This window comes from Gymnogyps californianus, chromosome 3 (assembly GCF_018139145.2).
Source record: "Gymnogyps californianus isolate 813 chromosome 3, ASM1813914v2, whole genome shotgun sequence".
NCBI classification, from domain to species: Eukaryota; Metazoa; Chordata; class Aves; order Accipitriformes; family Cathartidae; genus Gymnogyps; species Gymnogyps californianus.
This window is the reverse complement of record NC_059473.1, coordinates 20,788,921-20,802,439: the sequence shown is the minus strand read 5'-3', so window position 1 is coordinate 20,802,439 and position 13,519 is coordinate 20,788,921. Positions and strand designations below refer to the sequence as shown.

The window sequence follows — 13,519 nt, the reverse complement described above, 5'->3', positions numbered from 1 at the left end:
CTGTGTAGCATCTACAGAAGCTGCGCCACTGCTGCACCCATTTCATGTGCTCTGCTTAACCAAAACCATTCTTTCCATTTGTAGCTGGATAATGAATATAAAACTGAAAATGCCACGGACCTGGTGTTCTGCTGCCCTCTCAGCCTTCAGGTGGGAGCTGGTGAAAGAAGTGAGGAAGGGAAAAAAAGGCCAACTACACACAGTCGGATAAGTCAAAAGAACTGAAACTGAACTTTATTATTTTTTTAAAAAGTATTCTACAATAATGGCTCAGAATACTACCACAACGTACAGGGACAAGGCAGTGCTCTGGGCTATGACTGTAGATTACTCTAGTATATATATATTTGTAAGAGCTTAAGAAACGTTGAAGCAGGGCAGTTCAACGTTTCTTAAGCACATATTTCATAATTTTAACATTTTCTAGATCTCTCATAGCAGGATTTATCAAATGCAATGTAGTCACAGAAGTCTTGCATAAATACAAATATCAATATTTTACCTTGAATATTGTATATGATATAAATTCTGCCTTACCTTTAAAAAAATCTCCAGATCATTATGTGACCTGGGAGTCTTTCCTTTTCTTTCTCTTTAAGAGTTTTTAAATATATATATATATATTTATATATATTTGCTATCATACATCAAAGTATATATGAATCCCATCATTTCTGTTATATTTTCTGCAGACATGGTCTGAAACAAAATCACCAACAACTAAATCAAAAGCTTCCTGGTTATCATAGGAAAGCCAAAGAGGATCTTTCCTCTTTTTTTGTGTTTCAGTACTAGTATTTTTTTAAACTTGTAAGGATTCATCATAAACTAGAGGTCCATAGATCATTTAAAGCAGTCTTTATAAGCAAATTTACATACTTTGACATGCTTTTGTGAGGCAGTTAGTATCAAAATCCAATAGCATTTCTTACAGAACCATATGACTTTCTGCGATGCAGATATACATTTCATTTCTAAAAAGCCACAGTTCTTTTTCTACATCTGCTCTCATCAAATCCCCAGGATTCATTCATAAAACTGCTGCTGTTCCAAATGCTGATGCTGTTATCCCCTCTGTGGATTAAGATGTACACCCAATCTGGTGACATCATCGCATGGAAGATTGATAAGTAGGAAAATACCCTCCCCAAATCCACAGATAGTCTTTTCTATCTCTAAATCCTCATGATTCATGTCACCCAACAGTGCAATGCGACGAAGACACATCTCTCTGCAGGCTAAGGGTCTTCTTCCATCAAAGGAATCTCTAGTGGAAAAAAAGAAATAGCATTGATTGCTGATTGTAACTTCCCTTTATACTTTTGCAGAGTATTAGTATTAGCAATTCTACAAAAATAGAAACGGACATTGCAAAAATCTGAACAAGACAGATGGTATTGCCAATTCTAGACCCACTTACGCTCTAACACCTATATGAAAATTAACCTACTAAAACTACCCAGATTTTCTAAAACATTAGGCCTACAAAAACCTAAATGCAAACATCCTTTCTACTACATTAATCACTGAAACAGCATTCAGAATAGGCAGGGAGTTTTGCTGGCATTATCATAATTTCTCCCTCCTCCTTCTAGCTGTGATAGATGTGCCCTCCTCTTCGCCTTGTGATACCATTAAAAGTTTGCCCCAACCCTATGAAGCAGGAAGACTTCCTCCACCCAGACCTTCACCCACACTGAATTTAGGACACTGGGCTTCAGCTCTTTGCCTAGTGACTTTCAGTGAGAGCAGGATCAGAGCCACTCCTTCTAAACGTCTCCAAGGAAAGCTATCTAGCATACTTAACATGCTGAGCAGCACACCATACAGCTCCATTAGAACTCAATGAAATGATATCAATGCATGCTCATGTTCGATTTAAATGCAGACAATAATATATGGCAATCTCCCTTCTCATGCATGGTCCTGAGGGTACGTTCCCCTTATGCTGTGACTCCCATGTCCATGGCTTAATGCGTACGTGCTTCAGACTGAACAGTTTGCTGTACGCACAGACATGATGAGTTTGTTAATAAAGGCTGCTAATTTTGGCTGAGTATGAAAACATGATTTGCTTTCCATTTTAACGAGAAAATTCTGTTCTTTGCTGTGAAAGCCATGGCACGTGAGGGAGTTGTGAGCGTAGGAGTTGAGGAGCAGATGAACAGACCAACACAGGCAAGATGACGGTTGGCTTCGCTGCTGTACACAGGTGCTTGCTGACATCCCTGTTGATGAGACTGCTGTTATGGGGTGTGGACCGGAACCTTCTGGCCTGGTATTCAAATCCCTTGCACCACAGCTAGCAAGGACATATCGCAGACACGAAGCTCTATGACCATGGAGTAGTATGGTTTAAAAAATGTCCAAATTAAGAGGTGAATAACAACATGGAGAAAGTACGAGCAAGTCAGCTGGGTTTATTCCTGCTCTGACAGTACAAACAAATGATGGCTCCTGTTTACGGACTCACCTATTGCACCTATGCAAGACTCACCATCTGCAATATCGATCCGCGGACTCGTGGACGCAGCCTCCCCAGCAGTGCTACGGGATACGTCAGTTCGATCTGAACCGGGAAGTGCTGTTGCTTGGCATGCCGGGGATGGGTACAAATTTTCAAGCAGTTCAGAGGAGCCTGACCTACTGTCACAGGTCTCAAATTCACTAGGCAGCGTGTCTGTAATCCTGGGGCCGGGGTAAGCGGGAGGATTTTGATCTTCTGTCTGCAAAATATGCCCCTGGTCTGTGGTAGCTGAGTATCCAGGTGCCAGAGCATTCAAGCCGCTGCTTACAGCTTCATCGTAGGAAGGCAACATGACAGGAACGCCATCCACCACCACAAAGTCGGGGTCACCCATGGAGCCCTCCTGGTTGCCTCTACGTCAAACACAGACAAGTTATCACAGAGAGCAGGAGCATGTCAAAAGCACCTCGGAGCAACTGCTGAACTTAAGTAAACACAGCACTTTCTAGTCATGCAAAATGAAGCTACAGGGTTATTAACATTCACAGAAATGTTTGCTTCATGGGTTTGCAAAACTCTGTTCAGGTTGACAGTCAGGTGGAATCTGTGACAATTGGAAAAATGAAACCAGTAATGTGAAGAACAATTTCGAGAAGGGAAAGAAAACAGGTGCTTGGAAGAGATAAGGAGCACCATTTGCTGTGCTGTGCACAGTAGGTATCATGGATATAAGATCACAGACGTAGTTCATCAGTCAAAAGTGTCTGAACCCCTGGAAAGATGTGTGCTAGAGCACAAAAGTGTTTATAGCCCATGTAAACAGGCACTGAGATGACTACTACTGGATGACAGGGCTTTGCTGGCCAGATTTGTGGCCTCCTTCAGGTCTTACTTTCAAAGCATGAAGGCCTCCTTAACCAGTACTAAGCTGGTTTCTTTTTTAAGCAAAACATTTCTATTAATTGGGAAGGTCTGTTAAACCCTAAAGTATCTGTTTAGTAGCCAATTAAATCACAGGATAGTCCTAGCAGGAGGAATTGGTCCCAGGTACCTTTAGGACATGAAAATGTCTGAAAAGGAGAGGACAGAAAGCCATTTCAATAAGTTAGACAAGTATGGGCTATAAAGCTATCCGTAGCGCAACCCATTACCCAAGAGATCTTCCTAGTTGTATATGTATATGTATATGTATATGTATACTACTCCCCATATACTGTATATGTGCACATATATGTATATGAATTTACACATTACTTATATAATCTGTATACTTTTATGTACACATATTTATTTAACATTAAGATCAGCAAGTCCCTTCTGCTTCACTGGCATGGGGACATATTTACTGACATACAGCTTTTTCACCTCTCCTTTCTGCATGTGGTAGAATAAAGACACGAGAAAAAGCAAGCGCAGGAGAGAAGTCACACAGTCAAGGTCCATAGCAAACTGAGCAGACTGAAAACTAGAAACAAGTCTAAACCCCAATACAGTACTAGCTTTGCCTAAAACTCAGCATGTCTGCCTTTGTTTTTCCACTTGTAAGGTGATAATAATAATAATAATAATACCCACCTACCTGTCTCATGAGGAGTGCTGTGAGAATCAATGACAAATGCTCATAGCTGCACGGTATTTTATGGAAATAAAGGAAGATGTAGGAGATGTTTATGAATCGTGACGAAAATAATACTTATGAAGGGAAAGCAAACTTTTAATATAAATTTGTCCATAGAGAAAAAAGAAATTCTTTCTTAAAACTTACATTACTAAGTCTACAGTAGTTAAAAACTTAATTCCCCCAGCACCTGAAAATGAGTATTTAAAAATATTGTCAGCTATTTTTACATGCAGAAGCAGCAATTCTCAGTAGCAGAGCTGTAATTACTCCCAAAGCGAATCTGGCAGACTTTGCCTTTTATCTTGGTTGCAGAAAGGACTACTGCGGGTTTTTGGGGGTGCCCTTCCACACTGGTGGTTCAGAGACTTCTGCTCAGAGCAAAAGAAGAAGGTATCTGCAAGGCTTGTGAGCCACTCCATCTCCTCAGCAAGGAGTGCTGAATGTGAAAACTGAATCAAGGCCCTCAATCTTCAAAAAAAAAAAAGAAAACAGTACAAACCTTGGAAGGAAATGTGTCTTAAATTTGGTCTGGAACATCCTGGCTAAAATAACCAGTAGCAGTACTAATAAAACGCTGGTAGCAGTAAATGCCACTATTTTCCATGTAGTTAGGAGGGTCTCCTGTGTATTTGGCCAGGTTTGTTCTGTAACAAAAAGGCAATACAAGAGTTGTGCTTGATTATTATCGTTGTTATTTTGTATTAATACTTCAACAATACTCAGAAGTGCCAGTTAGGACAAGACATCTTTTATACATATGTTGTAAAAACACACACGAACCCAATGCCATATACCAAAAGCAACCTTAACATTAAGCTGCCACAGGGGCTGGACCTTGCTTTTTCCCCTTGACTTTTTTTTATACATGCAATCATGACCTTAGCTTATATACATATAAAAATATCCAGAAGATGTTAAAAAATACATTTGAAGAGCTAATGACTGAAATTATTTAGGATCATTCAGGATCTTGGAAATGTACTATATTTAATAGCATCTTAAAATCAATGTTCATCACTTAACCATGAAACAGATGAAGTTCACCAGGCATTACAGACCAACAAATTTGCTCTAAAAAAGAGGGACTATAAGAGGATAGGAGTAATGCCATTGCTGCTCCCTTACCTGTTTTGACACAGTATACTTGGTAGGAGGGGAACCACTCTCCATACTGGCAGGTGATGTACTTGTAGTCATTGGTGAGGGTGTAACCAGGATCACAGTAGAACTCCACCACCGTCCCGTGGTTGTAACGCTCGCAAGGCCGCGGGTGGCAGATGTAGTCTCCATGACTCACCATTGGAGGTAGTGGACAAACTTGGGCAAATAAACAAAGAGAAAAGGAGAAAGACGTTAATGCCAGCAACCCACCGCTGGGTAGCTTCAGTGTGTCAAAATGCACAGGGCACACTACAGGCTCCCTTTCAGGCTCCCTGCAGTTTTGGGTTTGTCTCAGCGGTACCAGACCACTGCTGCTGGGAGGCCAGGCGCCCATCCACACCAGCGGATGGATGCACATGCCTCCCGCGTGGCAACATGTGCTGTGGGGTCGCTTTCGGCTCTCACTGACACCAGCAAGCTCTGCTGTCACCTGCTTGTTTAAAGGCCTGAGAGTGGGATCTGGGAAGCTTCCCATCCTCTGCGGGAAGGGGAGGGCGAGAGGAAGACAAAAGGGGACACATGCCTATAAGATGGCTATATGGGGATGGAGGGGGACAGTGAAAATAAGGAGAATCCCTCTCCTTATAAAGCATCTCACATTCAGCTGTAACATCCTATTTTTTGTTTCATTAACATAATTAAATGGTTATATGCACTAATTAAATTCCTAAATATTCACTTTTTAAAATAAATTTGCCATCAACTGTGCTGCAAGAGATGCATAGCACACAATGTTGCTTAAGCACTTACAGTCTGTACCACTGTAATATTATTAAGTTGAGCTTAAACTGTGCCAGTGTTATTTGTGTTTTGTTATCTCTGAACAGCCCAACTGATCCCAGTGGATCAGTTACTTAAATGTAACAGAGGCTGAGTCTGTGTTAATTAAGTACAGTGGTTTACATAAGGTCAGGTAAATAAGAGAGAATTGCAATATAAACATGTGGAACTTTTATTGTAGGCCCTGAAATGAAAAGAAATGTCCTCTCACATGGCTGGGCAGATGAACTGAATGGAGAACCGAGGGAGCACTCTCTAGGAAACAGCAGCGGGGAAAGCAGCTCGCAAGCAGTATTTTTATAAGAGAGGAAACTTTTCCACTGAGTAAGTGTTAGTTGATTACTATTTTCTTAAGTGCTTCTAACACAGAGGAAAAAAACCCTACAAAGTGTAATGATGTCTCAAATGGCTACATACTGACCCAAAAAGGGCTTAAATTACTGGATGGCTTGTTTTATTTCCCTTCAGAGGCAGTAACTAACTGGCTCAGTGCCCCATCTACAGGCTGTTCTCTTCACTTCATGCCTCCCTCATGCAGGCAAGACCTACTGCATTGATTTAAATAATAAAAATGCCATCTCTTGGAAGAAGAATCTTCCCAGAAATTACAATTCAGCTGCTTCTCTCTGTGAATCTTGTTACATGAATAATGCATTTCATAAAAAAATACACAAGATATTAAATGAATCTTTAAGAGAGGCTGATTACAATGTGCAGCAATGTCTATTCCCCATCCCCTGGAGACATGGTTTTGTTTGCATTTTCACTGGCAAGGCTTAGTAATAACTTGAAATCAGAGCAAGTAATTCACATCAAAATTCACATCCTCAATACTCTGCATACTTTCCAAAGTCTCTGGGCCCACAAGAAAGAGGAATGCTTTACTGGGAAGTCAACTCAAGACTGAAAACAATTTTCTTAAGACTAGGGCAAAGGTGTCAGACTGAAATAGTAGGAAAGCACCTTTTGTCCATATCAGGGATCATTCTTCTATTAAAAAGAAAATGATCACTGAAATGATCATTCTGGCCTGCCATAAGGAAACCTGGTATATTTTTATTATCTACGCTTACAGCATGAGAACAAAGGAAGACAGCAATTTAATCTTCTTTGCAGCTGAATTTTGCCAAGCTACGGCAGGCTGCAAGAGATGTGTAGATGCCCAGTACCTTTCTAGCAACGAGTAAGTAGACCACACCTCATCACAAAGAGCAACACTCAGAGAAACAAATTTTCCTCTCCAGCAATGTACCTGCTGCCTCATCCCTAACCTCTCAATGTCATTAAGAGCCACAGCAGCCTGCTGAATAAAAAAAGCCTCAAAGTTGGTGTCCCAGCAATGTGCATCAGCTCAGGAATGACACATTTCCAGGCAAATTAAAAACAATACACCGTGGGGACAACCCAGATGCGGAGCTGTCAGTCTGTTTACAAATGGAGATGTATTTTATAAAACCGGAAAACAAGAGCATCACTCTTTGTGTAGGATATGTCCCCAGGGCTAAAATAGAGTGCCACCCCTTCCACTGACACCCTCCATATTTCAAGGGAAATGCTCATGTATTCATGCTGCCTGGAAACTTCTGCAAACATTTCTTTAATGCAGTGCCGAGCATCAGTAATGAATTAGAGTCAAGTTTTAAGTGGTCGTACCTGCCAACAGCTCTTGCATTAACCACTCTTACAACCAGCAGATGCAATGGAGCGGGTTTGAAAATGAGGGTGTTCAGCTCAATTGAAACGGTGCTTCATTCTTACGTCAACTGGACTGTCAGAGTCAGGGGTTCTCACTCACTTGGGGTATCCCTCACCACCTCCTGTGAACTTTATGTTCATCCAGTTTCAGGATCCCTCAACATTTTCATGGGCAAACTGGCCCCCATGTACAATCAGTAACGCTCAGGTTCGAAGCCTCTTTTTCCAAATCAAGTCAAACGAGATATATCACAAACAACCAAAAATGAACTCGCTTTGAGCTCTGGGCAGTTAGTCGTACACCCAGTCCCTTTCTCAACTTGCTCCATTCCCATGGTCGTCCCGGCCCAAGAGCCTTTAAAGTCAGTGGAAGGACAGCTATGACGTGGCCCTAGTTTTGATCACAGAAAAGAAAGATTATAAAAGTCTGGAGGGCCGCTGAACACTCGTGGCTCCCAAAGACAGAAGATTTTTAGTGCAGAGCTAGTCGTCTTAGAGGGTCAGATCCCTTATTTATGCTGGATACCTGTGTATGAATCTGGTTACACAGATTAAAGGAATGTGCCAGATCAAATACGGAAGAAAACTCAGGTGACAAATCTAAGTCCACTGAAGTTTTCTAGGAAAGGTAAAATTCTAGCATTCCTAGTGATCAACCCTAATTCTATTTGGAAATTACAGGCCATGGACTTCGGGCAAATGCATCAAACTCACAGAATGAAAATAGCCACAAACTGATTAAAATAAAAGTGTGTCTGATGAGTACATTTTCACTGTTAAAGCTGACAGCAGTATGAATGATAAATAATCATAGAAACAAGTGAATTCTACTTCAGGAAGTTCTCACAGCTTAAAAAAAGCCCTAGGTGCTGTTCTCAAATATGACACGAAATCTTTACTACCAATAGCTTTCAGCATCTTCACTTTATAAGGCTTTTGAGACTTTAATGTGCTAATTACAACATCCAGCATGGATAATCCAGCAGTATCTTCTGACAACCAACAGTAAAAGACCACATGCGTGCGTCCTTAACTTTGGAGCTTGTCAGATGGATGGGCATAATTCAGGCAGTGTCTGCTGGTGGTTCTGCAGCACGTGATCCTGGGTTTCTGGATGTGTCTTTGTAGAGCAATTGGCCACAGACTGTAAGGGGACTTAGAGGAACTTTACAGCTCAGCATTCTCAGCTGAAAAGCTGAATTGTTCATCAAAAAGAACAAGTGTGTTTATACGGCAAACAAATCCCTTCCAGGATGCTCAAGATGCCTGTTACTCAAGGAGGTTGAAGGGAGGAATTCCTGATTTGATTTGATGGACTTCCCCACCTGCTCTTAGGAGCTGCTGGAGCTGAGGGCTCTCCTCTGAGATCAGCTATGGGCTCTCTGCTCTGACTGATTTTAATGAAAGATTAGCGCTCTCAGGAAGAGCTTAAAACCTGAGGAGTCGAGCCTTGTGTTACAAACACTGTCACATACTGGCTTGGAGCAGAGGCAAAGGCAGGTCTGCCCCGCGGCGTGCCCCCTCCATCGCAGCCTCTGCAGTGCAACAGCCGCATCCCTTGGACCAGAGTCACAGCGAGGGTGATGCAGGCTGCGGGCGCTTACTGCCCAGATACTGGAGGAATAAATGGGGTTCAGCCAATAATTTTTCCTACCCTTTACAGTCAAGAAGCCTTTTAAACTCTGCCCAGAGGATGCTGCAGTAATTCTGCACTGTTGACACTGGAACTGTAGGAGGGAGAGAAGATTTTTTGGCATTAGCATATTCTCAGTTAACATTGATGGCACAGAATAAAGATGTCACGTCACTTTTTAAAAGCCACTGGTAGAGAGATAACAGTGGAGTTGTTACAGATATTTACAGTACTCAAAACCTTCTTTTTAGGCAATCAGTTCAATGGCTAGTCAGTTTAGCCTTTGGTCAAAGTAGGCAGGAGGTAAATTATTCAGGTTTTGCCGAACTTTTGTGAGTGAGCCAAAAAATAAAAGCAAAAATGTCTTGAAATACAGGGCACTTACTTACTTATAAAAAAGGGGTAGGAATAAGCAAGAAGCTTATTTTCCACCTTTGATTTTTTGCATAGCATGTTTTTTTCTCTAGCTACTAGTCTGCCTTTCATGTAGGACATTAGTTGCTTGGTGAGCTGGGTTAGAAGAAAAACCCAGTGTAAGGCCAGCCATTTTCTGTTTGACACAGGGGTGGACAGGGATAGCGACATTTGCACCTAGTAGAGAATAACACTTCTTCCAAACACACCGTGAGTGCCTGCTCATTATGCAAAGAGTGAGAAAAGATTAAGATGAAACTTCATGATGGAAAAGACACAGATAAAATACTGCCAGTTCCAATGTGCGTGGAAAATACTGATGTATCATCTCAGTAGATATTAATCAGAGAGGTGGACACACTGTCTCGTTTGTGCACAAACTGGAAGAGAACAAGAGCTTCTCCTGACCCTCACTTGTCGTTCTTGTACATATCAGGACAGTACTTAACACCAGAAATCTGGACATCTGTCATCTGGCTACTGCATTCCAACCAATGTTTAATTCGAGCCATGATTTACTCCATGAGACCGCAGCAGTATACATCCCAGCAGGTCTGACTCTTCCCATGTAGGGTGGCCTGGTCACCACCTGAGGCTTTACTGGCTGGCTTCTGGGACCTCAGTAAGGATCCTTTTCCATATATTGCCTTCGTACAAACACATGCAGGTATGCAGGATCTGAAAATTAATTTTTTTACAGGAACATAGAAGATGAAGATTATGTTTGTTCCTTTTCCTGCTTCTTTATGAACACTGTGCTAATAAAACTTGATTCCTTGGTTACTTCAGTGTCACGATCCTTCAGACCTTCAGAATAAAATAAATACTCAACCAAGAAGCCTTTCTCTCATATACCTCAACAATTTCTGTCCAGTTCACCTGACAGACCTGGCCATTTCCACAGGTATTACCAGCACATGAATCACACTTGCACTGCACAGTACAGTGCCCTAATTTCAAGCTCCTCGTCCTCTCACATACACGTAAAAACACATTATAAGATAGTCAGTATGGAGGGAAATGTAATGCCTATGTCCTATATTCAGTTGATGGAATACTGGTATTAGCATCTTTCACAAAGGAAAATGTTTCTTAATAGTTATGAGTTTGTAAAAAAACAACAAACAAAAAGAAAATAAATCAGTGGTTTTAAAAAAAAGTAGCTGTTAGTTGTGGATTTTTAAACTCTAAAGACACTCTACTGTTTAGAGAATTTACTGATTTATTTGTTATTCAAAAAGATCTCGAGACAAAAACTGGTAGACAAAAATCGGTATTTCTAGTGTGATATCAAATAGGGAGATGCACAGGGGAAGGGAGAGTGGATGGCCAACAGGAAGAAGAGGAGGCAAAGGAAATTACTTCTGCACTTTAAATATTAAAAAAAGGATTTTTCTATTCTATACTTAGATTTCAATTTATAGTAATGTAAAAAACCAAAAGTATTTTAATTCTAAAATTGCAAAACAAAAATTCCCATTAAACTGTCCAATATTTTAAGTAGGATGGAAGAAAAACTGTTGGACTCAACCACTCATATCCAGTTGAGAGCTTGAAGAAGAAATTAAAAGGTTTCTAAAAGGAAGGAAGTAGCAAACCCAGTTGCTTTAAAATAAGCCCTGTCAAAACATCTCAGTCTAGAACAGCTGCTTAATGAGAATTTATTTCTAACGACACTCTTCGGAAATGTAAACAGAATAGGCAGCATTACTAGAGTAACTTTTCATTTATTGTGAACATCAGCTTAACAATATCCTAATGACACATTCCTATAGCAAATGCTGCCAGCATTGTGAAGGGAGACAGTGCATATTATAGCTGTACTGGAACAAGTGAGAAAAACTTTGAGGCCATTGAATTTGTGTTTCGGAAGTGAAGACATGCTTTGAGGAACTTTTCTGATTACTCATTCCCACAGCAAAACAACAGCACCAATAGTAATAGCAGAACAGAAAGTTTAGTGGAAACAACTAAGTTGAGCACTAATATATAAAATAACTCCTATTAAGCCTGACAGTAGACGTGACTTAAAGTAACGAAGATACAAGATGCTTATTTTGAACTCTGAAGTTGCCAGCACATTTATTTCTTGAAAGCCTACAGCAAGAATTATTAAAAATATTGTATTTAGCCAATAATTTCCAAATTCTTTTCAATCTTAACCTTTCTCAATTACTTAACCTTCACAATGCCACTTACATGTTTTCTTCTGAAAAGACACCTAACAGTTAAGCAACTTCTTCTCGACCATTCAGCAAGTCAATGTTCAAGCAGCTAGGAACATACCCCAGGTCTCATGGCTCCAAGCTGCTTGCTCTACCCCTAGACAATCACCCCTGGGTAATTCTGTACCAGCTACAATAGCGAGGTAAGCCTTTCAATGTGCACACAGTGAGAAGCACTTTTCACCTTCTACAAAGTGTGAAATGAATTGAATAATTGAGTTTTTAATGAAAAGTTTCTTCTCTGGTCTAGCTTTGACAAACACCATCTTGCTGAAAATTATCACTGACACTAGCTGTACGAGCCTAAATGAAACAGGATAAAACTACTTTCAAGCCTACTTTAATAATAGTTTAACATTAGCTGATTCCTAAATGGAAACAGAAGGTGATTTACAATCACTTATCATACATTGAGCTTCCTTGTTACTGGAGTTGCAAATTACGGAGCCTGTTTTGCAGTTCCAGTCAGCTGAGCTCCTACAGGAGCATCACGCCAAATTCACACTCATCCTCAACAATCCTGCCGTTCCCAGCACAGCAACCTGTGAAACATTGATCTTAATGCTGAAGTGTTTAGTTTCAAATGTGTTTCCAAACAGATACGGAATGAAACGCAACCCAAGTGATCTTTCTCCTATAAATTATAAGTTAAAAAGTGCAATTTTCATTTAAACTACAAAAAATTGATGACGAGTTTGCAGCAATAGAGAGCTAGGAGTTCTTTTAGCAAGAGGCCCATCATTATCTTTAAGGAAATATTTATACTCATTATTCACATGGGAGTGCTTGGAGCACTATGGTCTCATTTACAGCAGATTGTTTTAGCTTTCTTCATCATTTGCTTCTAGTTTTGTTTCTTCCTTTTCTCATGAGTGGTTGACTTTACGATCAGTAATGGTCTTTTTAGGACTTTGAGAAGCAGATGCTAGGGCCTGCACAGACACCTAACAGGAAGAAATCAGAGAACTTCAAAATAGTCAAGGCTTGGGTGTTTGACAGGCGACACAGGATAACCCCAGACCTGGAAAAAGTCAAAGTGCTTAGAAGTACAATAGTGGTGGAGGAGGGAGACAGCGCTGTTGGGAAGCTGGCTAAGAAAACCAGACAGATAAAAGCACCTGACAGGGATGTCTGAAGAAGCCAGTGCTCACTGTGAGCTGGACATTATCAGTGTTTTTATGTTATTTCAATCCCTCTTTCTTTAATATCTTTTTCCTCTTTGTTTATAAGCAAGAATCCCTTGAGCCTGTGTAGTGTCACCTACACCAGTCATCAGGGACTGACGGAAAGAAGGAATGCTGGAATAGACAAGCTGTATTCCAGGGCTTAGCTGAAGGCTGAGGAAATCAAGCTGTACCACCGGGGAGAAGGAAAAGCACAGGTCCCATTCCCAATGGAGTGTTATTAGGAAAAAAAAAGGGGGAGGAAAACCAGCAGGTGATCTTAGCACTGTAATACCACAAACCAGCTTACAAGACTAGGAAGGCATGGAAGAGTATTGTTTTCTGTTATATATGTTTAGT

General features: G+C 40.7%; 1 protein-coding gene across 1 annotated transcript in view; it reads right to left on the bottom strand.

The window, feature by feature from the left end:
• Positions 1–1,186: 1,186 nt before the first annotated feature.
• Positions 1,187–13,519, bottom strand: part of SUSD4 (sushi domain containing 4) — a 73,157-nt gene continuing 60,824 nt past the window's right edge. The window contains exons 5-8 of the mRNA XM_050893110.1: positions 5,214–5,405; positions 4,588–4,732; positions 2,498–2,880; positions 1,187–1,267 (exon numbers count right to left, since the gene is read on the bottom strand). Coding sequence (XP_050749067.1) covers positions 1,239–1,267; positions 2,498–2,880; positions 4,588–4,732; positions 5,214–5,405 — 749 coding nt within the window. The 3' untranslated portion in view covers positions 1,187–1,238. The remainder of the gene's footprint in view (positions 1,268–2,497; positions 2,881–4,587; positions 4,733–5,213; positions 5,406–13,519) is intronic.